The 21,533-nt window shown below is 54.5% G+C and overlaps 1 protein-coding gene across 4 annotated transcripts in view; it reads right to left on the bottom strand.

The window, feature by feature from the left end:
* Positions 1-10,535: 10,535 nt before the first annotated feature.
* Positions 10,536-21,533, bottom strand: part of NFASC (neurofascin) — an 80,973-nt gene continuing 69,975 nt past the window's right edge. For all 4 annotated transcript variants that reach the window (XM_047753281.1, XM_047753283.1, XM_047753282.1 and 1 more), the window contains 3 exons: positions 17,568-17,699; positions 14,982-15,051; positions 10,536-11,928 (listed from right to left, as the gene is read on the bottom strand). In XM_047753281.1, coding sequence (XP_047609237.1) covers positions 11,697-11,928; positions 14,982-15,051; positions 17,568-17,699 — 434 coding nt within the window. In that variant the 3' untranslated portion in view covers positions 10,536-11,696. The remainder of the gene's footprint in view (positions 11,929-14,981; positions 15,052-17,567; positions 17,700-21,533) is intronic.

The following is a 21,533-nucleotide window of genomic DNA, read 5'->3' as shown; positions in this document are numbered from 1 at the left end:
CCATGGTCTGTGGAAGTCACAGTCTCTCCCATAATTTTTGCTAATTCCTGAGGTCCTGTGCTCTGACCCCTGCATTCTCCTGTGGTCTCAGCTTCCCCCCCCACATCAGCTTGCATGTAGAATTCACCAGCTTTGCTGGTTTGTGTTAAAACATCTACCCACGCAAAGCTAATTCACCACTTGGGTAGATTTGACTGGCCATTTGGGGTCACTGGGAAGGGCCCCATCCCCGAGTGCTTGGGCTTCTCATTGTGGTCCCTCTAATCCAGGGCCCTCCAATTTTATTCTGCCTCAGAATCACCTGGAAGCTTTGTTAAAACACAGATTCCAGGAGTTCCTGTTGTGGCTCAGCGGGTTAAGAACCCAACTAGTATCCCTGAGGCTTCCGATTCCATCCTCAGTGGGTTAAGTATCCCGAGATGCGGTGTAGGTCATAGATGCGGCTCAGATTAGCGTTGCTGTGGCTGTGGTGTAGTCAGGCAGCTGGAGCTCTGATTCGACTCCTAGCCTGGGAACTTCCCTATGCTGTGGGTGTGGCCCTTGTAATAAATGCCCAGGTGATTCTGACACTACTGGTCTAAGGACCACACTTTGAAACCATACTCTTACCTTTTTTCTGCCTGTCTCTGCTTCTCTGCCGCCTCCTGCCCTGGTGTGCTCTGGGGTTCTAACATCTCTCCCCTCTGTCCTGGAGGATTCTTTTGCAAACTCCCTACCCAAATCAATCCTGGACCCCCTCCATTTAATAGGATTCAGGAGGGCACTTGTGATTTGAAATATACCCTAGGTGACTCTGTTTCAGAAGAAACTACTCCCTCCCCCCCCACCAGCTGCAGGTCGCCCTCTGCTGTGTTCTCTTATTTTAGGCTGAGGAGTCCCGTTTCGGGTGGGTGAGATGAGCTCCTAAACCCCAGCCAGGACTCGGGGTCTGGGCGTGGACCCTACCAGACTCCCCCCCCCCCCCCCCCCCGCGCGTCTGCACAAAGCTGTGCTTCTCTGCTGTGGGGTCTGGGGCCAATCAGCGGCAAGTTCTAGGGCAGGGGTGGGGGTTGGGGGGTGGGGGCTGGGCTGTTGGGCCGCAGCTGTGGCTCCAAATTGCTCTGAGGCCCACTGCCTGGTCCGTGCTCCAGCAGGAACTGACATCAAACAAATGGGCCTTGATGCATTAAGTGGGGAGGGGGAGGCTGAAATGGGCCCACCCGGCCCGCCTCCACCTAATATAGTCTTGAGCGGTAGAGACTGCCTTGATGAGAGGGGCGATAATGAATTCCCAGATTCCATCCCTTTGGGGGCAGCTGGGCAAGAGGGGGAATAGCCTTCACCCTTAATAAAGATTGGAAGACGACTTGTCCCCTCCCACTGGGTCAGTTAATCCAACTCTGCGCTGGAGATTAGCATTTCTAATGGGCTGGGAGGCGCAGCCTTCAGAAGACGACGGGGATGAGGGATGACAGATATTCTGGGGGTCCCTGGGGCCCTGAAGGGAGGTGGGCCTCTCTTTGTTTGGCCTCAGTTGAGTCAAGGTCGACGTATTCCAAATAAGATGCTCGGTTCATCTCTTTACTTCTGTCCCCTTGAGCAGGGCCTCCTGCTCTAAAAATGGGCCGGCAGACCCCGAAAATGTCATATCCAAGTGCAAAATTCAAGTAGCCAACATCCAAAGAGGGTGACACACAAACCTCGAATTTGCTTGGCCACTTCTATCCTTCAAAGGCACAGCTGTCTCTGACATTCATTTATCTGCTCTTTCATTCATATTCTTTCTTTTTTATTGTCTTTTTTTTCAGGGCTGCACCCGTGGCGTATGGAGGTTCCCAGGCTAGGGTTTGAATCGGAGCTGTAGCCGCTGGTCTACACCACAGCCACAGCTACAGGGGATCTGAGCTGTGTCTGCAACCTACACCACAGCTCACGGCAACGCCAGATCCTTAACCCACTGAGCAAGGCCAGGGATCCATCTTGTGTCCTCATGGTTACTAGTCCGATTCATTAACCGCTGAGCCCCGACGGGAACTCCACATTCATACTCTTTTCGTTTTGGCCTTGCTGTGTGCCAGCCTGGCCTGAGGATACAGAGGGAAAAACGGTCCCTTACACTCAGGATGTTTGGAATTTAGTGAAAAGAAACAGACAGCCCATATTGTATGCCAGCCCCCGGGAGAGTCATAAAATAGATGTTCTGGGGGCACAGTGAGGGGATCTCAAACAGACTGTGCTGGGGTGTGTGTGTGCATGTGGTGTGTGTGTGTGGGGGTGTGTGGGATGTGTGTGTGTGTGTATGGTGGATGCATATTGTGTGTGTGTGTGTGTGTGTTATATGTGTGTGTCTGGGCATATTAGGATCAGCGAGAACTTCCTGAGTCGATGTCACTGAGTTGATTGTTAAAAATGTGTGTGACTGCACACAGAGGGCTTAGCCTGCCTTCCCAGAGCCCAAGAGATGATCTCTAAGGAGCAGGGCAGTTAGAGATCTGGGAAAGAGGAAAGAGCCTGGAATCCGGTGTTAGAAGGCCTGGTTGTGAACGGCAATTCCACCTATGGTGAGTTATCCAGAGGGAGGTGGGATGTGGAAGGTGGAGCAAGAGCTTTAGGTGGTAACTGGAGATTGGAAAAGAACTAAAATGTGGCAAAAGCCAGATGGTCTGGGAACAAACTGAATCACAAAACCTCAAGACCAAAATAGCTGCAGAAACTGGTTAATTGTAACAATATAACTTATATCATTCTTGTTTCTTACAACTCATCACAAATCTGTGCTAAAAATAGAATGTGTTAAAAATAGAAACTCCCCCTTTTCCTATATAACTAACTGCTCCTCTAAGCTCTGGGAGCCTGCGTTCACTCTGCTCAGTGCTCCCAGTGAGTCTGTTGGTGGATGAACCTGCCTGAGATCTCCTTGCTCCAGTCTCTGCCTCCTTCCCTGTCCTTTCCAACAGAGAGGAGGAAATTCCAAGCCAATGCAGCTTTGGGCCACCCATAATTCATTTATTGACCCCCACAGTCATTGAGCCCATTGTCCTGGGCACTGTTACATTGTTTTTGCTTGAGTGTCTCCCAGGACAGTCAGGAGTTTTCTGAGGACTGGAACTCTATCCTACTTCTGTTATGTCATCGGTTGGCTCAGAGTAAGTTATTGATAGATGCTTTTGAGCTGAAGTTCATTGCCAAAGTTGATGTCTGAGAAATCACTGCACCTCAGAGGAGATGGAAATAGCTTGGCAAGGCTAGAATTTAGGGTACATGTGAGTAGTAGTTAAAAAAAAAATGAGGCTAGGATTTCCTGTCGTGGCTCAGCGGAAATGAATCTGACTAGCATCCATGAAGAGGCAGGTTCCATCCCTGGCCTTGTTCAGTAGGTTAAGGATCCAGCATTGGATCCTTAAGGTGGCAGATGTGGCTTGGATCTGGCATTGATGTGGCCATGGCGTAGGCCGGTGGCTACAGCTCCAATTCGACCCTTAGCTTGGGAACCTCCAAATGCTGCAGGCATGGCCCCAAAAAGACCAAAAAAAAAAAAAGGCTGCAGAGGTAAGGAGCAGATCATGACAGTTCTATTATACTGAGGAGTTTATTAGATTTTGTCCTATTATAGCAAACTGAAGGTATTGTAGCAGTCTTACAGCTTTTAAGTAAAGGAGTGACATAATCAGATTTATATTTTCAAAGATCCTTTTTGATTGCGCTTTCAAGGGGGAGTGAGTAACACAGGAGGCCAGGGCACCATCGGCTGAGCATCAGGCCTTGCAGTAGTGGGGGACCATGCAGACAGACACAAGGGGCAAATTTCTGACACAGTCAGTGACCTTGAGAATGATAAGATCTTTCTTGTTATTCCAACAAGTTAACAGGGAGGTTCAGAGGTTTGCTTGATATACCTGACGAGTTATCCAACAGTTCAAGAGGAGCCAGACCTGGAAATTAGGTCTTATTTTAATCTAATGAGGACTTTTGCATGAATAAAAGAAAAAAGAATAAAGTCCTATTTTAATCTCATGGGGACTTTTTCTTTTTTTTCTTTTTTTTTTAGGGCCACACTCATGGCTTATGGAAGTTCCCAGACTAGGGGTCTTACCAGAGCTACAGCTGCCAGCCTACACCACAGCCACAGCCATGCAGGAACCGAGGTGCATCTGTGACCTACACCACAGCTCACGGCAACATGGGATCCTTAACCCACTGAGCGAGGCCAGGGATCGAACCTGCAACCTCATGGTTCCTAGTCGAATTCGTTTCCGCTGCGCCATGAAGGGAACTCCCTCAGGGGGACTTTTGAAGGGAGAGTAAACACAGGTGGGTTGGAGAGATTACTTGGTGGTTCTTTGTGCAAGAGATTTGGGTCTGCAGTTGCAAGGGAATCTTCGCCCTTATTTCCCCTTATGGCCTATAAACGATTATTTATCTTTCTGCTCAAGAGGAACCACTCTATTCCCCACATCACCCTGAAAAAAGGGCAGGGGCTTACAAGATCTGGGTGCTGCATCTCTCACCATTCACCCTGCCTGGGTGAAGGTCTTGGGCCCCTTCTCAGTGGGAATTTGCACAACAGTATCCAGAAGAGAGGCTTGGTGAAACTTCAGCGGTGCTTCTAACCAACACAGCCCTCTCTGTTTCTTTCCCCTCTCTGTTTGCTTGTGGATGGAGATTCCTTTGAGTCTTTTGTGCCTCTAAGAGGGGTTTTTTGGTGTAAGCAGTTTTATTCATTCTTTCAACAATATTCAGTGTCTGCTCTGGACCAGGCACAAGGCAGGGCATAGGCTGGTGTTCTCCCATCTCAGGGCGGGGCTGCCAAGGAGGCAAGGCCTGGAGGCAGAGCTTCCCTGAACATTCCTTCCCTTCTCCCCACTTCCCAACAGGGCACTTCTTAAGTGGTGGCAGTGCCCGCGTACACAAGCAGTGTGTTGAATCAGGATGTCTCCATGGCTGGGCACAAATTGTGCAATGAGTTTTCCAAGATAAAACCAACTTCAAGATACGGAGTTCCCTTGTGGCTCAGTGGTTAATGAACCTGACTAGGATCCACGAGGATGTGGGTTCGATCCCTGGCCTCACTCAGTGCGTTAAGGATCCGATGTGGCCATGAGCTGTGGTGTAGTTTGCAGACGCGGCTCAGATCCCTTGTGGCTGTGGCTGTGGCTGTGGTGTAGGCCGGCAGCTGCAGCTCCAATTTGACTCCTAGCCTGGGAACTTCCATAAGCCTCAAGTGTGGCCCTAAAAAAAAAAAAAAAAAAAAAAGATGGGAGCTGGTATCATCGAATTCTGTGTGTATGCAGTCTGGTGCCCAAAACACCCAATGCTTCATTTCTGTCATTAACCCCTGACCTCCCTCTTCTACCCATCAACTAAGGAAAATGAACAAATTACACCGCCAGGGTCGATTTTGAACAACTTTTATTATACGTTTAGTGTTCTCTATACAAAAGAAATCAGTTTTTTTTTTTTTTACAGTGATTCAAAAAAAATTCTGAATAATTTGGCCTTTTCATTGCTCATGCAGTCAGTTTATAAATCCACGGATTAGATGGTCCTCCACGGCCCAGAAGCCTTCCCCGTGTGACACCTTCAGGTACGCATCTGTCGCTGACAAGGTGGGTTAATGCAAAATAACTCGCGAAAAGGAAAGAACACAAGGTAAGAGGGATTAAACCAAGGTGTGCGTCGGTGAGTTAAATATTTAACCAATGGGAAAAAGGTCAGACCCATCTGTGGGGGAGTGCAGGGATGCGGGGGGAGGGGGGATGGAGACACTGGGGAAGCGATTTCCCCACTGAGAGGAACAAACTGGAAACGTGTGTGTGTTGGGGGTGGGGCGCAGGGCAAGAGGTCCCCCCTCTCCTCTTTCTGCAGGGGTGGGGCTGGGACAGAAGGCGGCCACATCACAGGCGACTGATGCTCGGTGTGGGAGGAGTGTGAGGGTGGCAGAGCTGGGAGCCGGGCAGAAGGACAACTGACTGAAGATGTTGAATTGGGGAATCAGAAAAGAGAGCAGGGCAGGATCATCTGACCTGCGTCCTTTTTGAAAACGAAACAGAGAAGTGCACAAAATTCTGGATTTCTTCTCCCAGATTTTTGTGTTTATTGCTTCACCGAAGTCTTGACGTGTGCTGACCTCCAGCCCAGCATTTCCTTGGGGACCAGAGCTGCCCCTCAGCATCCTGCGGTCAAGGGTGGAGGGGACAGAGCCCTCCACGCCCATTCTTCCAAGGGACACAGCATGCTGGGGACCCGATGCCTTAAGAATCGAGAGACACCACCCTTGCGGATGGTCTAGGCTTCCCAGTGACAGACACCAATCGGCTTGTCCCTCTCTTCTCCTGGCTTGGGTTTCCCTCAACAGCACAGCCAGGTTTACCACAGGCTGACATAGACGGACAGGTCTGGGACTCTGAAAAATCCTGATTTCGCTTGGGGAGGGATGGGGGATGTGGGGGAAGTGGAAAAAGAGGTGGGAGCTAGTGAGCCAGTGGGACAGAGCTTAAGTAACACCGCTGTTTCCCAGGTGGCAGCTGCGGTGAGAGGAAAGAACACTGGACCAGGAGGCAGAAGGCTTGAATTCAAGCCCTAAATCCACTGGATTTACTAGCTGGGTGGCCTAGGGCAGGTCCCTTCACCTCCCCGGGTGTTAGTGTACGTGTCATCTCAATTAGATTAGCTCTGTGATTCCTGTGCATGTTGAACTCTGATCCTGTCCTAAGCTAGGCACCTCTGTACCTATTTCACTACCATCCTTGTCATTATGAAACACGCATTTAATGCTAATATACTGAGAGAGGAGCACTGGTTTCAGGTGTGGCTTGGAGGCATCTCTTGGCCTCCCTGGACGGCTGTCTTCCCTTTCCCCTCTTCATTCTCAGAACCCATCTCAGGAAGGCCCATTCTTAGCAGGGGACAAGGAAGGAAAGGGCACTGCCCTGGCGTGGGCTGGGCAGGCTAGGGACAGCCACGGGTTGGCTCGAACTCCCATGGGGTGGCTCGAACTCCCATGGGGTGGCCTCTGTCTGGGTTAAAGGAGGGGCTGCCCAGGATGCTGAGCGTCCTCCTGACATTTCAAGCTCTTTGTCCTTTCAAAATCAGGGACTTCCTTCTCTGCTACTCCTAAGCCACCACGCAAAGCTCAACCATCATCCACAGGGTGATTTTCTTCCAGGGGACTTTGCTTTGCGGACAGAATTACAACCACGGGCTTGTGTGGGCGAGGCAGGGGCTGCTGGAGGGGCTGCTGGGGTGTCAGGAGGGAGAGGTAAGCTGTGCCCTCCCACTGAGAAGGGATTCCCAGCCCCAGCTCCTGGCAGCTGGGAGCCAGAGAAGCCGTGCTAGCCGAGCAGGCTTGCAAAGACCAAGCTCTCATCCCACAGGCTGATTGGGTGCCCTGTGACTTGGCTCTGATCTGCCCAGGGCTCTAGGAGCTTTTAAGAGCTGCTGCCCCTTGTTGTTCCTGGGGAAGTTTCCCTCTCTTGTGGCTTAGACTCTTTCTCTCTTGTTTTTTTTTTTTTTTTTTTTTTGGTCTTGTTAGGGCCACACCCGCGGCATGGGAGGTTCCCTGGCTAGGGCTCTAATCGGAGCTGTAGCCACTGGCCTACGCCACAGCCACAGCAACACCAGACCCGAGCCGCACCGGCAACCTACACCGCAGGTCATGGCAACGCCGGACCCTTAACCCACTGAGCGAGGCCAAGGATCGAACCGCAACCTCATGGTTCCTAGTCAGATTCGTTTCCGCTGCACCACGACGGGAACTCCCTTTCTCTCTTGGTTTTTATCTACAGGAATCACCCAAATGGGGCCCAGCGTGAACAGCCTCTTCTCCACTGCATCCCCTCTCCCCCAGGGCCCTAATTTGTACACCGCACCACACACAGGTCTGCCCATCTCTTCTCAAGCGGGTCCGGGTGTGCATTCATTCTCAAGATAAGATCACATTGGGGACTGTTCCCCCTGGAAGCACTGCCCCGAACGGGCCTCAGTCTGCTGCGCGCATGTGCACGTGCTGGTGGGTGAGTGCTAGGTGTGTGCAGGGCAGGCAGTCCCTTAGCTGGAAACCCCACAGACATCCTGGGATCTGTTCCCACCCCTTTTCTAAGGCTAACTGTAGGGAAACTGAAAGCACTCTCTGGGCCTCGCACGGTGGGCAGTACGGGCACCAGGGACCTCGTGGACAGGTGGACATTTCTCTAGGCCTTGGGACTTGCCAGGAAGAGGGTAGACCAGATGCCTCCAACCTCTCAGGGCAAAGCCAATGGACAGGGGAAGGGGCTCGTCTTTAGCTGAAGTGCAGCCATCACCTCCAAAGCAAGGTAAGGAAAGAAGGAGCCCATCCGCCATAACCCAGGCAAGCTGGGAGGTAGCTGTCCCCTGGCCCTGCCATCCCCAGACACTGGCCCCCCCCACTCCCTCAGGTGGGCCCATGACCCTCTATGCGGAGAGGGATTCAAAGGAGGGGCTGACGAGGGGAAACGGAGGCACCAAAACACAGACAAGTTAAGCAACGTGCCCCAAGCGGCAGGGAAAAGGGGGCTCAGGAAGCAGGACTGTCTGTCTGGCTCAGCCTCGCGGGCCAAGTTCTCCCTCCAAAGCTCCTCCCGGTGACCCTGGAGCCACGGGCGGCTTCAGTGCTCAGAGGGCTCCCCATCAGTGCCCGCTCTGCCCCAAGGCTCAGTTCCAGGGCTGTCGACTAGTGGGGGCAGGGGCCACATGCGACTCTTCACCACGGTACCTACAGCTCAGAGCCTGGCTCGGACTAGCAGTTCTAGAGTGTCTGCTGAGTGAACGAAGGGACAGCACAGGAAGTCACAGTTCTTACGCGGAACACAGTAGGTCAGATCCCAGTGCAGGCAAGGGAATTTCTGGAGCCACTGCGTGATGACCTACGCTTCCTCCTCATCCCCTGACCCCGAGCCGGACAGGCTGAAGCACCAGTGGTATCGCCGTCTCCTGGCACTGTGGTTGGTAGGTTCGGGGTGGCTGCTGGAGCAGCCCCGCTGGCAGGGGGTGCTGGACAACATTGCTTGCCTGCTGAGCTGGGTGAACTCTGGGATGGGCTCCATGGAAAATGGACTTTTCTCTTCCGGCTTCCCTAACCCTGCAGTGCACATACCTCTCGGAGCACCTGCTGTCTTTGCTTGGGGAAAGCCTGGTTCTTCAGGCCCCCGTTTGGTCCTGCCAGCCCAGAGGGCTGTGCTCGTGTGGAATGGGCACCTCTCAGCACCACAGCCCTGTGAAGGGGCCGAGGGTGTTACCTGCCTACACCAAGGGGGTGGTACAGAGCCTGGCAGGCACAAAGAGCAAGGACAGGCTGAGGGCTCACCTCACTCCTTCCCGAAGCAGAAGCCCTTTCCCCGTTACCAGCTGTGTGGAGGACTTTCTAGAGGCAGGGGGATGGCTGTGATGACATCTCACAGGCCATCCTCCCTGAAGAGCCTGCTTCCCGTGCAGTGAGTTTACCAGCGCGTATGGTGCAGTAGGGATTGCGGGCCTGAGAAAAAGGCTCCTCGGCTCAGATCCAGAGCGTTTTCTGGAAAGGCCAGTCCTTTCATTCAGCTCCTAGGCACACTCCCCTGCCATTCCCAAGCCCAGCTGTATCCGGGCAGGTGTAGGAGGAAAGCCGGGGGGAGAGGACCCCCCAAACTGGCTTCCCAGCCCCCTGCTATTCACCCTGTCCCCTTTCACCACGAGAGAGCTGCTTCTCGGGTTTCCTGGCAGCACAGCTGGCCACAGCCTGGGCCAAAGTTACTTGCTCTCAGGGTCAAACAACAGAATTGGCTCAGTGCTGGGCTACATTTTCCTACCTGCAGAAAGAGTACATGTGTCTGTGGGCTCGACCTTCAACTGACTGATTATTCAGTGATGCAAGCACTGCTAATACCTTTGCGGCTTAAACGTGTGGCAAACGATGCTTTAGTAGAGTCTCAAGGACATAGCCCTGCTCCCGCCCAGGCCCCCAGGTAAGCGGCTAGAAGCTCCAATCACAGGCTAGGTCGGTGGCAGGTGGTCCATTACTGGGGGGGTCAGCGTCACCCTCCCGAAACTGACTCTAGCTGCAGCAACAGCTAAAGGCTTATCGTTAGGCTCAGGACCCCCCTCTCTCTCTCTGAGGCTGGATACCTTTGGTTTCAAAGTGGATTCGGTGGGGAGGATGAAGGCAGTGCCTTGGGTCTCTGAGAACTGCAGGTCTGCGAGCGTCTCCATCGGGGGCAACGTTTGGAGTGGCTGCTTCGGGTTCTGCTGTGGCACTTGCATAGGCCGCCCCGTTCCTCTTGAGTTATCAAGGCGTGCAGGGAGGGGCTGGGGACCTGGGAACCGCAGGGACAGGCTAGAGCTGCGTAAGGCGTAAGAAGAGCATTCCCGGACCAGGCTTTACAGCACGGTGAGTGCTGCGTACTGGTCACGGGGTGGGGGGGGTGAGTGGGGGGGGGGTGTCTCCTGATATGTAAATACCCTAAGGAAAGGACACGCCGGCTCAGTCTGGGGGGTGGGGGTGGGGCGTGCGGCAGGGCCCCATCCACACGCTGTAAAACACCAGTTTCAACATCATACAGAACTGACCGAGGAGATGATGTTTGCTAGAGACGAAACGGGGAGCAGTGCGTTCCACCCCCAAGCACACTGGCACAGCCTCCACACCCCAGAGGTCCATCTCCCAGAGGGCAGCAGCCCTGACCTTGACCAGGTTGGGGGAGGGGCAGGGGGGCACCCTCTACTCTGGATGCAGCGGGTGTGGCCCTCTCTCCACATCCTGAATGTCATGGATGGGGAGGAGGGAAGTTGAAACCCAGGCCTCTCCTTCTCTCTTGAGGTGGCGCAGCTCCCCTGGGACCCGGAGGCCCGCTTTTTCTCTGCTTGAGGTTCACAGTCACTGGAGCTGAAGTCCTTCCCCTCAGCGCCCACTCCTGTCCCTCAAAGTCCTTCCATCAGCGCCGCTTTTGTCCCGGACACCCTGAAGGAAGGGGCAGGGTAAGAGTGAGGAGCAAGAGGGAAGCCCACCTCCCCAGTGAACCAGAGCAAGGCAAGGAGGCCTGCCCCCGCCTCTCCCTGCCAAAAATACTGTCATGTCCCAGGAAGGAGCCAAGCCCAGCTCAGCAACTGACAAGGCTGAGGCCCGGGGAGGCTTATGGCGAGAAAGGCATCCTTCGGAAATACATTGGCCCAGCAGCGGTTTGAATACTATAGCTCCTCTGTTCTCTTCGCTTAAGGATCAATCCTTTTTTGTCCATCTTTGCCGTTGCCTAGGGGAGAATCCACCTGTTCTTTCTTTTTCCAGGGACATTTCTTCACAAGGAAAAGAAAACGGAGATGCTGGGTCTGGAGGGGGAAGATGGGCAAAGCAAACATAAAGACGATGAGAAGTATCAGAACCAAGAGAACCTGGTGAGTGTGTGTGTGTTGAGGTCAAGGGCGGGCAGGATGGGCGGAGGCTCCGGGTGTTTGTGAGGCTGAGCGAGGGACCAGGGCTCCCTCCAGCTGAGCTCAGCCATGGCTCCGGCTCGCCCAGGTGGCACCCTGAGGTGCGGGGGGAGGGGGGGTCATCAGGAGGGGGCTTGCGGTTGGCTGGGTGGTCGCGGGTCCTTGCAGCTTGGCCGACTCCCGTCTTGCACCCTTGTCCCCGAAGGTGGTGGTGGCTTTGTGGTAGGTCTGCAGCGGCTCATCTCCCCGTCTCCCCTCTTCCCACTTGCAAAGTAGTGGCTGTGTCTGGGGGGGCTCCGTTAGGCCAGAGAGTAGATGGCATTGACAGGCGACGTGGCCTCTGAGCTCTCGTTGCCTTCTGTCTCCTCCTTGTCCTTTTTGACTGTGTATTGGCCGATGAAGGAGCCATCCTCGTTGAACTGGCCCTCGCCGCCCTCACCATAGTCCACCAGGCTGTCGTCGCTCTCCTGCTGCTTGATGGTGCCGTCCAGGGATGTCTGGCTGCCCTGCAGGGGCTTGTTGTCTTCATCACTGGCCGGAGAGAGGCAGAGAATCAGGACCTGCCCAGCCAGGGCAGCCCCAAACCAGGTGGGGCTGGTGCCGGCCTCAAGCCTCCTACCAGGCATGCGCACTACACAGCCCAGAGCGGAGAGGACGTCAGGGTGACCTCCCAGTTCTCCTTTGCCCTCCCTGTCTGGCCGGTTCTATAGCAGAGAAGCCGAGGCCACCTGACAGTGAGGCAGAGCCGGCCCCTTGCAGACCAGACAGGACAGGAAGGGTCAAGGATGGGGAGTCAAGAACTTCGAGTTCTGGTCCCGAACTCTGGTCTCTGCGTGGTTCTGTGGCCTTGGGAAAGCCCTTCCTTCCCCCTGGGACTTGGTCTCTCCAGCAAGAGGCTTCAACTAGCTTTGACTCTCTAAGATCTGAGACTCTCTGGCAAGACTCTACCCTTGACAAAAAGCAAGGGTCTGGGCCTTAAAGAGAGAAACCTGTCCCCGCCTTTCCCCTTCTCCGTCTTGGTTGTGTTACTCTCAGCTCTGGTTCATCTGCAAACCCATGCTGTTGTTTCAGGGCTGGCAAGTGACAAGAGGGCGTGGGGAGAGGCACGTAGATGAGTACATATGAGGGGCCAGCAACATGAGACAAAACCTGCAAGAGATCCTGCCCAGCCCCCTTCTGCGGCTCCCAGGTCCTGCCACTAAGCCTCCTTCATGCAAAGAAGCTGGTAGTTAAAGTGGCGTCGACCCACCAGGAGGCCTGCTGTGTCCCCAGGGAGTGAGACACTCTGAGTGGGCCGGGCATCTGCTCAGACACCATGTCCCTTCCCCTGGCTGGAAAGCTCTCTGCTCTCTGAGGCTTAGAGGCGGGGACCAGGTGCTGCTGGCTGCGCTTCAGAGGACAGATGAGGTCCTGGCAGAAGGCAGCAGGACCAGCAGTGGGAATCTGGGCCCCGGCAGGTGGTACCAGGCAGTCTGAGCAGATCCCCCCTCCCTGCCCCAGGCCACACTGAGCCCTTCCCCGGCCTGCGGCAAACAACCAGCTGAGCTGCCATCAGAGTGGGCAGTGAATTCTCACTTCTAACCATGGGCTGGGCAAAGCCAGCTGTCAGGGGAGAGGCAGCCAGAGCTGGAGGAGCTGGGCATTCATGGAAAGAAAGCTATCAGCCCACTCCCCTCATACGCTGAGTGAACGGGGCCCCATTACCTGGCCTAACTGCTGTCTCTGAGGGCACTGCTATGGGAGAGGCCACCGAGTGGGGGAAGGGGGTCTCTGGGGTTACATGGCATTTGTTCAGGGAGGGGAAGTCATGTTTTGAGAACTAGCAGATTCTTTTTTTTTTTGTATTTTCTAGGGCTGCACCTGCGGTCTATGGAGGTTCTCAGACTAGGGGTCTGATTGGAGCTGTAGCTGCCAGCCTTCCCACCGGCCTTCGCCAGAGCCACAGCAATCTAGATCCAAGCCACGTCTGCGACCTACACCACAGCTCATGGCAACATTGGATCCTTAACCCACTGACCGAGGCCAGGGACCAAACCCGCAACCTCATGGTTCCTAGTTGGATTCGTTAACCACTGAGCCATGATGGGAACTCAGAACCAGCAGATTCTAATGACCAGGCACCTCACCTCACAGTCTTGGTCACAGGGACCCTCTCCCCAGGGCTCTCCATACCCCCTGCATGGACGGGAAGATTGCATCCCTGTGGTTCTCAGGGATTCCAGGACCGAAAGCTAAATGCACCCACTGGACAGGATGGCCCAGTGGGGGTGGGAGGCAGGGGACAGGGAAGGGTCTTTAGCGTGTCAGGTTCTTGCGGGAAAGGGGATCCAGGTCTGGAAAGAACAGACCTCTCTTAAGGGAAGCCTGGAAGAGACCCAGGGACTGGGGGGCCCTGGTCTAGCCACCTGTCAGTCTAATTTTCAGGTGACCTTTGAGGACCAGGTGGACAGAGAAGGGAGACAGAAGCAGAGAGAGTCCCAACAGAGAGATGCTCGGGCATACAGGCTCAGATGGGCAGGGTGAGCGAGCGCCACCTCGTTCCCCCCAGCCTGTCCCACCCAGAAACCTGGTTTTTCCTCTACTGTGTTCATTTCAGCCCTTTCCTAGTCTTGGACTCTTGGGCTCATCCAAGTGGGGGGCTCTAGGATGGATGCTGCCGGCTTCTCCATAGCCAAAGCCAAGGGGTGTGTGTGTGTGTGTGTGTGTGTGTGTGTGTGTGTGTGTGTACACGTATGTACCTGGTATGTGGTATGTGAGCCCATGCATGCACCAGCATATGGATGTCCAGCCTCAGTGTTGGTGGGGCAGGGGTTTGGGGTGGGGAGGAAGCAGGGTTTTTTGCCCAACAGTTTTGGTATCTGGGTGGCAGAGGTGCCCAAGGAAGTGGCTTCTCACTGTGCAGTCACCTCGCCCTGTATTTGAGGAGGTCCCCACCCCTCCTCAGGCTGCACTGACGGCCTGCGGAGGAGATGGCCAGGGAATAGCTCTCGGCCCAAGGGGAAGCTCGGCCCCACTAGAGGCTGAGGACAGCCAAGGGAGGGGCCTCTCATACTCGCCCTTTGGGAGGCTCATAGGGATGCAGGGCTGGATGGACAGACAGAGTCCACAAGCCACCAGACAGACTCCTGCGAGGGCAGTGGCTCTGCTGCCCATTGATCTGATCCTGCTTGAGAGGCTGCTGTTGGGCAGAGTGATGGAGGCCCAAGGCAGGATAAGGAGAAGTTGCAGGAGTGATGGAGGGCCCAGAGAGTGGGTGGGGGTGGGGAAGGAAGGCTCCCCTCCCATCAGAACGTTTCCTTGTGTTGTTCTTGGTCTGGGAGTAAGATCGCCATGACCCATCCTGCATCATTCCTTTACTCAAAGCACAGCTGTCATTAAAACAGGCCAACTACAACTTTGTCAAGGCAGATATGAAGGCCTGTCCAGATCTGAGAGGGAGTGTGGGCAGAGGACAATGGCCGTAGCCGGACACGGGGCCCTCTAGTTCTGCCCTAGGTCACTGGGTGGAGAGTTCGGGAATCTTGGCTGTGTGGGGCGGGGAGGACAGCCAGCCCAATGGGAACAGGAGTGAGGCGATCACGCACCTGTAATCGAAGGAACCATCCTCTTCTTTGGGGTCTTCAGGGCCCAGGGGAACATCCTTCTTTTCTCGTACTTGATCAACAGAGAAGCAAAGACACAGACGTGATGATAAATGTGCTCCTGCCCCGAGGGGACCCAACACTTGGCCAGAAGACAGCGCCCCTGAGTTCCATGACTCTCCCACCCTCTCAGGGAGGCCCCATCACTGCCTCCTTGCTCTCGCCAGGTTAATTCTTTATTTGTTTTGTTTTGTCTTTTGTCTTTCTAGGGCCGCACCTGCAGCATATGGAGGTTCTCAGGCTAGGGGTCTAATTGGAGCTACAGCTGCTGGTCTACACCACAGCCACAGCAATGCAGGATCCAAGCTGAGTCTATGACCTACACTGAAGCTCATGGCAACGCCGGATCCTTAACCCACTGAGTGAGGCCAGGGATCGAACCTGCATCCTCATGGATACCAGTCAGGTTCATTAGCCACTGAGCCATGACGGGAACTCCTCTCCAGGTTAAGTCTGCCTCCCCTGCCCATCACTGAGCTTTCCTTACATCTCCATTGACAACTGCAACCCCCGCCCCCCCCCAGCTCCCACCACCTCTCCATGAGGGCCCCAAACACCACACAGATGTGACCCTTTCTTCAGCACCTTCCTACCCTGCTCTGTGTTATGATTATTTGCGCGGATTTCTTTTATTTTTTTGCGCCAGCATATGGAAGGTACTGGGCTACGGGTTGAATTGGAGCTGTAGCTGGCTGCCTATGCCACAGCTTTTGGCAACACTGGATCCTTAACCCACTGAGTGAGGTCAGGGATTGAACTTGCATCCTCATAGATACTATGTTGGGTTCTTAACCCACTGAGCCACAACGGGAACTCTAGTCTGTACATATTTCTTATGCCTGTAACAGAATGCCAGTTCTTTTCTGAGGATGGGGAACTGTGTGTTTCTTCAAAGCTCCCAGTTGAGGGCCCTGGGCCGAGAAGGCATGTCACATATGCCTTTGGAATGGAAGGTGCTCTCCTGACCTTGACCCCACTTGTTTGCATGACCCCCGTTTCCCACACTGCTTCTGTGGTCTGTCGGTGTCCCTCCCAGGCCCCATCTTGTGAGCCAGACACACAGCAGGCATTTGGGTGAAGGACTCTTTATGTTTCTTTTTGAGGCCAAGGCAGGATAACCACCCCTATTCCAAGTGGGGGAAGCCGAGGCCCTGAAATGTCACACAACTCACTGGCAAATGAACAAAGCCTAGAGTGGAGCCTGGAGCCCAGGCCTCCTGGTTCCTGGCTCACTCATCTTCCTGATGGACTGGGGGCTTCCCCTGAGGCGGGAGGAAAGGAGGTTAGCTGGAAGAACTTTCTGGAATGGGCTCAGAGTTTATTGGCTCAGTTCGTGGGTGTTCCAGTTACACCTGGAACAGAGGGTAAACTGAGTGACGCTGCCTTTCTTCCTAACTCAGCTTTTCTCCCTTACAGAAGAAAAATAATCACAAAGCAGCACAACACAGGGAAAGAAAACATCATTCACCAACAAAGAAGTATAATTTCAAGCCCTCCCGGTGCTTGAAGGAGGGGTGTCACTCCTTTCAGAATCCGGGGTTCCGAGGGCTCGCGGGCAGGGGAGGAACAGTCTCCTCTCTGTGACTTGAGTATTAGGGGATCGGGGAGAAGGACTTAGTCACAGAGATGGGGAGAAGCTGGCATGTGGGGAGCATGGGGCAGGTCTGGCAATGGCTTTGGGGCCAGGGAGCAATTTCATTCTGCAGCCCAGCAGGATTTTCACTCTCAGGGTCATCCATTACCCTGTCTCCTGTCACCCTATCCCCCATCACAGACAGATGGCTTTCTTGTCCCTGTTTGAAAAACAATCAATATTTCCAGAAACACAAGAGCCAGAGGTCCTTGTCCCTGACCTTGGTTCATCTAGGCTGGAGGCTCTTCAGGCTACAGAAAAGAAATACCTCTCTGGGACTCAACATCCCCGAAGTCCCCTCTGGGATGCAAGGGGAACCCAGAGTCCTTTAGGGATTGGGGAGGGGGGGTCTCTATCAGTGCCACCCACCCCTCATCCTCTGCTTATTGCTCATGTAGGAGCATCTGATGCTCTGCTGGGGTTTCTGTGCTTTCGACCCAGTCATGCTGAGAGAGCCCAGCTCTGCAGCCCCTCGGATGGGTGTGTTCTTCCGTCCAGACCCCTCCTCACTCCCGTCTCTCTCCTTCCTCCTTCCCTGGGACGTAGGGTCCTAATGAGATTCAGGCTGAGAAAAGCCAATTACTGAGCAGACGGATGGTGAGTCAAGGGGAGGGAAGGTCATTCTTAATGGGAGCCAGGGTTCCTCCCATCCCTTCTCTGGCTGCCTGGACCACTCCATCCGCCCACCTTAGGCCAACTTAATTAACTCAAGTGCTTTCTGGCAACTCTAAGACTCACAGAACAGGTGGGAGGACCGTACGTCCAAGCCTGGCCAGGGCTGTGCTCACTGCGGAAACAGAGCCCCCCGGATCTGGCCGGGGGACTGGATGACTCACAGGAAGGCTGGCTGGCCCTGTCCCCTCCACAAGGCCATGTGTTCCTCCGACACATCTTACCTGGGTACTTGCCGCCTCGACTCCTCTTGATGAAACAGACGATGAGCAGGATCAGCACCAGGAGGGCGATGGCACACATGAGCCCAATGAACCAGCCCTGGGTGGCGATGTCTGCCTGGTTGTTGGTGTAAGCTGGTGGGGGGAGGGCAAGCAGCAAAAGCATGAATGATTCGGCTCCAGAGGAGGGGAAGAGGGGGAAGGGGAGTTGGGGGGGAGGTTAGAGTGACATTCACCTTCCTCCTGCAGCCTAACGCTACCCACCCAGCAGCCCTCTGGCACAAACTACCCCACTACAGGGACAAAGAGAAAATAATCAAAGAGAAAATAATCAAAAAGCTGAGATGAAAAGGTCGGAGAAGAGGCACAGGAAAGGGGTACAGGGAGCAGAATAAGCGACAGAAGGCTGAGCAGGTCCTTTAGGAAGGAAAGTTTCCCAAGGATGGGGCAAGGCATTCTTGCAAACCACATGGCTGGGCATGGCCTGGTGGGGAGTGGGAGAAGGCCAGGGATCAGCTATGCTTCTCATGAATGAGCCAGGGGTGAGCAACTGGCAGCCAGAGAATAGGGGCGGTGGTCACATGGCAAACACCCTGTCAGGACACCTTCGCAGGCCTGCACAGGCACAGCAGCCACCCTTCCCGCCCACGGGCTTCCCGGCCGTGGGTTCCGGGCAGATGCAGGTCCAGGATGCCCTGTGCTCCTCATGTCTCCCCACCTGCCCTGTGTGCACCCTGACAGCAAAGGCAGTCCCTGCTCGGGTCCCCCAGACAGGGGGCAGCAGTGAAGCCCAGGCCGGGGCTGTGCCTTCAGCTCACCCCAGGCCGCGTTCAGACCACTTCAACATGTGGAGTCCCCGTGACAGTGGGTCCCTCGCCATCCCTGCCTGGACGTGTGGGACCCATCTCAAAGTGGGCAGGCCCTTTGTGACACGAAGGGCAGGGGAGTGGGCCTGGAGATTAGGAGCTCATCTGATGGTATCCTGGATGGCTAAGGCCAGGGATTGGGACGGGTTGGGTGGGGGGAGCCACTTGCCCCCCTCTTTTCCACGGATTGAAGAACAAAACTGACACCTCCAGCACCCATGGCAACCATGACTCAGAGGACAGGAAGGATCAGAGGGACAGAACGGACCCCACATAACCCTGGGGCCAGCAGAGCGAGTGGAGTGGCCTGTCGGAGAGCCCGACAAACGCAGGAGCGCTGCGAGCCATGGGCCAGAGCCAGGGCTCAGGGCCACCTCCTGGGGAGAAGCCCAGGGATGGAGGGTGGACCCTGGGCCCGCGCTGCACTCCAGGGTCTGGGGCACACATGCCGTTCCGTGGGGCAGGTATCTGGGTGCAGTCCTACCCTTTGCTCTTCTTGAGCAGAGAATCTGTCTTCCTCGAGTTCTCAGCATCCAGGCAAGGGTGTTGTACCATGATGGGTCTCAACAATGAGGACTGATGAACAGACCTTCCACACCCTCCACACCCTGGCTGCCCAGGCAGCCCCGGGCTGAAGAGCAGTTGAGTTCCATAAGAACGTGGCTTATGACTACTCTGATCCAGGGTCGAGGTGGGCGAAGTCCCATTTCCTGCTTCCACTCCTGCTCCCACAGGCCATTTCCCACCCAGTGTCAGAGAGAGCTCCCAAACCCCACATAGGATCAAATCACTTCCTGGCTTCAAGCTCCAATGCATCCTGTTACTATCAGGAAAACCCTCCATTCCTTCTGATCTGCCGGGCTCCATCAGTCCCATCTCCCACCACGGCCACACTGGCCACTCCCATGCCTGCCCCAGGGCCTTTGCATCTGTCCTTTTTTCTTTTTTCAGATGGCTGCCTCAGCAAATGCCATCTCTTCAGAAAGGTCTTCCTGGACCTTCTCAGCAAAAGCATCAGCCCTCTCCCCAACCCAGCCACTCTCTGAGCGCTTACATTTATCTTTTTCATGGTGCTTGTAACCGTGTGGTAAATTACCACCGTTAACATGTACCCTTATGAGCTCTTCCTATGGGCTGGCACTGCTGGAAGCACTTTCCCACACATTATCAAATTGAATCCTCACAACCAGCCCACAAGGTGGGTTTGTGCTATCAGCCCTATGTTACGGAGGAGAAGACTGAGGCACTGAGCAGTGACCTGCGCAAGGTCCCAGAGCTGGGAAGCGGCAGAGGTGAGCTGTGACCCCCTACTCTTCACTGAGTAGAATATACTTTGCATTGAGGAAGTTCCCAGTCTCTTGTTTTGTGGAGTTTGTGAGAGGGCCACCAGGTGCTGATCGCCCTTGCTTGTTATAGGCCTGCTTTTCCCCACTTGAGAAAAGTAAGCATTTTCATGGCAAAGCAGATTTCTGCACTAAGGAGAACACGACTGCAGTGTGTTTCAAGCTAGGGAAACCACTAGCAAACTGCCAGTGCACTCAGAGCTTGGGGCACCCCAGCGACTCGTCTGCCCTAGGTGTAGCAGAGGCCTCGCTGGGAAAACGGTAAGGGCTCCTTTCTGTAGCAAACATGCATTGGGGCTGGTGGTGTTCATTCACTGAGCAAAAAATACTTGGCAAGGAGGAAGTTCCCAGCCTCTTGTTGTGTGGAGTATGTAAGATGGCCATGAGGCGCAGATCGTCCTAGCTTGCTAAGTGCTGCTTTTTCTCGCTTGTGCACAGAAGGCATTTTCATGGCAAATCAGACTTCTGCACTAAGGAGAACACATCTGGAGTGGGTTTCTTTTCTTTTCCTTTTTTTTTTTTTTTGGTCTTTTTTAGGGCCACTCCTGCGGCATATGGAGGTTCCCAGGCTAGGGGTTGAGTCGGAGCTGTAGCCACCGGCCTACACCAGAGCCACAGCAACATGGGATCTGAGCCACGTCTTCGACCCACACCACAGCTCACGGCAACATGGGATCCTTAACCCACTGAGCGAGGCCAGGGATCGAACCGCAACCTCATGGTTCCTAGTCGGATTCGTTAACCACTGAGCCACGACAGGAACTCCTGGAGTGGGTTTCAATCTAGGGAAACCACCGCAAACTACCAGTGCACACAGAACCTGGGGCAGCATGAAAAAGATAAATGTAAGCTCTCAGAGAGTGGCTGGGTTGGGGAGAGGGCTGTTGCTTTTGCTAAGCAGGTCCAGCCAGAGTCTGTGCTCTACACCACTCTAGGCTCGTCCCACTCCCCCCAAAGTCAGCTCCCTGAGGGAGGGACTGTCAGAGTTGTGTCATCTTCCCAGTGCTGGGACAGAGCCTGGAAGAGACGAAGAACTTTGGGCGCAGCCACACCTCGGCTTCCTTCCCTTTACTGGGTCCACCTGATGGGGTCTCTGCCAGCCTCAGACGCCACACTGCCCTCCCATCCGCATCACCCATTCCAGCACCCAACTCCATCACCAGCTATGGGTCCCCGCGGCAATTACTGCATTTTTCTACTCTTGCCATGTGCCTTGAAGAAGAAGATGCAGATCTGGGCCAAACACAGATTCGCCAAGTCATACTTCAACGGGACCTTTGCTGCCACCTGGCCACTCTCCTGCTTGTCAATCACTGCCCCTCCAAACCCAATCCCCCCACGTGACCCTCTCTCCGTGTCAGCATTAAGCTCACCTGTCCACTCTGGAGACCACGGAAACCTCACAGCAGCCTCCACACTGTCCCTTCCTTCTGTGTCAGAGAGGGAGCTTCTCTCTCCCCTCTGAAGGGACCCAATGCTTTGCTTCCTTGGTGGCTCAATTCTGTAAGGATCTCTAAAAACTCTAGCATTTTTGTTTCCTTCCTTTGCGCTGTCTCCTCTCTTCTGCTGTTAAACACATGGAAGTTTCTTGAATCTTTTTTGTTTGTTTGTTTGTTTTTTTGGCTTTTAGGGCTGCACCTGCAGCATATGGAGGTTCCCAGGCTAGGGGTCTAATTGGAGCTGTAGCTGCCAGCCTACACCACAGCCACAGCAATTCTGGGATCTGAGTCACATCTGCGACCTACACTACAGCTCACGGC

This window comes from Phacochoerus africanus, chromosome 11 (genome assembly GCF_016906955.1).
Source record: "Phacochoerus africanus isolate WHEZ1 chromosome 11, ROS_Pafr_v1, whole genome shotgun sequence".
In the NCBI taxonomy this organism is placed as follows: domain Eukaryota; kingdom Metazoa; phylum Chordata; class Mammalia; order Artiodactyla; family Suidae; genus Phacochoerus; species Phacochoerus africanus.
This window is presented reverse-complemented; position numbering and strand designations above follow the sequence as displayed.